At 43.1% G+C, this 1,686-nt stretch overlaps 1 protein-coding gene across 1 annotated transcript; it reads left to right on the forward strand.

Moving 5' to 3' along the window:
• The first annotated feature begins 672 nt into the window (after positions 1-672).
• On the forward strand, positions 673-1,470 carry LOC142344990 (uncharacterized). The gene has a single exon (XM_075397074.1). The coding sequence runs from the start codon at positions 673-675 to the stop codon at positions 1,468-1,470; it is 798 nt and encodes a 265-aa protein (XP_075253189.1).
• The last annotated feature ends 216 nt before the right edge of the window (positions 1,471-1,686 follow it).

A 1,686-nucleotide genomic window follows, 5' to 3' on the forward strand; every position in this document is an offset into this window, starting at 1 on the left:
AGCCGACCATCGAACGCGTGGCCTTGAACCATCAGAAATCCCCCGAAATGGCTTACAGCACCACAATTTTTGCAAAACACTGAAAGTTCTTGGAAAGATATGAAAAAGATTTCAACCGTAGGTGCCGTAGCCAGAAATAAAAAATCAGCAATCACACCTGTTATAGACCCGAACCGCTTTTCAACATGGAATAAGCTACTTTTAACCCTCGTAACTGTTTTCAATTTAATTTACAGAGCTGAAAAGAATCGTTCCAACGAATGCCAGTACACTAAAGATGATGTTTGTTTATCTCAAAGGTTTCTGCTCAAGTTGTCTCAAACCAATGCTTTCTCTTCAACAATCAACGCATTAAAAAAAGACAAAAGTTAGACGCCAAGTGCAAATTGAGAAACCTAAATCCAATAATTGACCAAAATGGACTCCTACGATCTAGTGGCCGTCTCCTATTTGCCCCAACAGAATTGGAGATCGAAAATTGTCCAATAATCTTGGACGCAAAGGAAAAGATTGTGAGACTATACCTTGAACATGCGCACAGAATTTGTGCTAATCAAGCAACAGAACCGGTCAAAGCATTCGTACAACAACGCTACTACGTCATTGGACTTCGAAAAAAACTACTTTCAAAAAAATACCGATGTTTATGACACTGAAAATATACAACCAATAATGGCCCCAATTCCTGCATTCCGCTTCCCCACTGAAGAAACCAAATTTCCGTTTGCCAACACAGGACTGGACTTTTTTGGCCCGTTTTGTATTGAGGACAAACAAGGCAAAATCGAGAAGCATTATGGACTTATTTTTACATGCCTCGTTACGCGTGCAGTCCATTTAGAAACATGTCCAGATTTAAATACAGACACCTTCCTCAATGCATATCGACGATTCACCTGCCGAAGATGGCAACCTATTTTGTTGTACAGCGATAACGGAAAAACATTTGTCGGCGCCTCCGAAGAGCTGATGAAGTCGGTTAAGGCTTTAGACAAAGACAAGATTTATAAAGCCCTAGCTTTAGTCAAAACCACATGGAAATTTAACCCATCATACGGCCCTCATCTTGGTGGCGAGTGGGAGCGATTGATTGAGAGCGCCAAGAGAACACTCTTAATCATTCTAGGATCTGAGCGTCTCTCCTTCGACATCTTTGAGACAATAATGGTTGAAGTCGAAGCAATCCTGAATTCCAGACCCATGACAAACGTTGCTGATCAGCTCGAAAACGAAGAACCACTCACTCCTAACCATTTCCTCATTCAACGCCCTTACAGTTCCCTGCCACTCGGAAACTTTGGAGACCAACAAACAGCTAGCTTCAAGAACTGGAAGCACGTGCAGCAGTTGATGAAGGAGTACCTGCCGACATTAAGGAGTACCTGCCGACATTACTCAAGAGACGTAAATGGAGACAACAACCAGCCTCCTCTGAAAGTTGGAGATGTTGTGTGGTACTCAATGACTTGAGGCCGAGAGGAATCTGGCCCCTTGGAAGAGTTGTGGAAACATCCCATGGACGAGACGGTGAAGTACAAGTTGCCAAATTAAAAACGGCTTACGGTTCGTTCGTGCGTCCGGTCGCCGGCCTCGCACGGGTTTTTTCTCCGTAGTTTTTTTTAACTCAAATTTTCGCTCCGGTCTTAGGCAACATGAGCTACATCCACCCCATTTGATGTTATTAAC

This window comes from Convolutriloba macropyga, chromosome 8 (genome assembly GCF_964194025.1).
Source record: "Convolutriloba macropyga chromosome 8, txConMacr16.3, whole genome shotgun sequence".
Classification (NCBI taxonomy): domain Eukaryota; kingdom Metazoa; phylum Xenacoelomorpha; order Acoela; family Convolutidae; genus Convolutriloba; species Convolutriloba macropyga.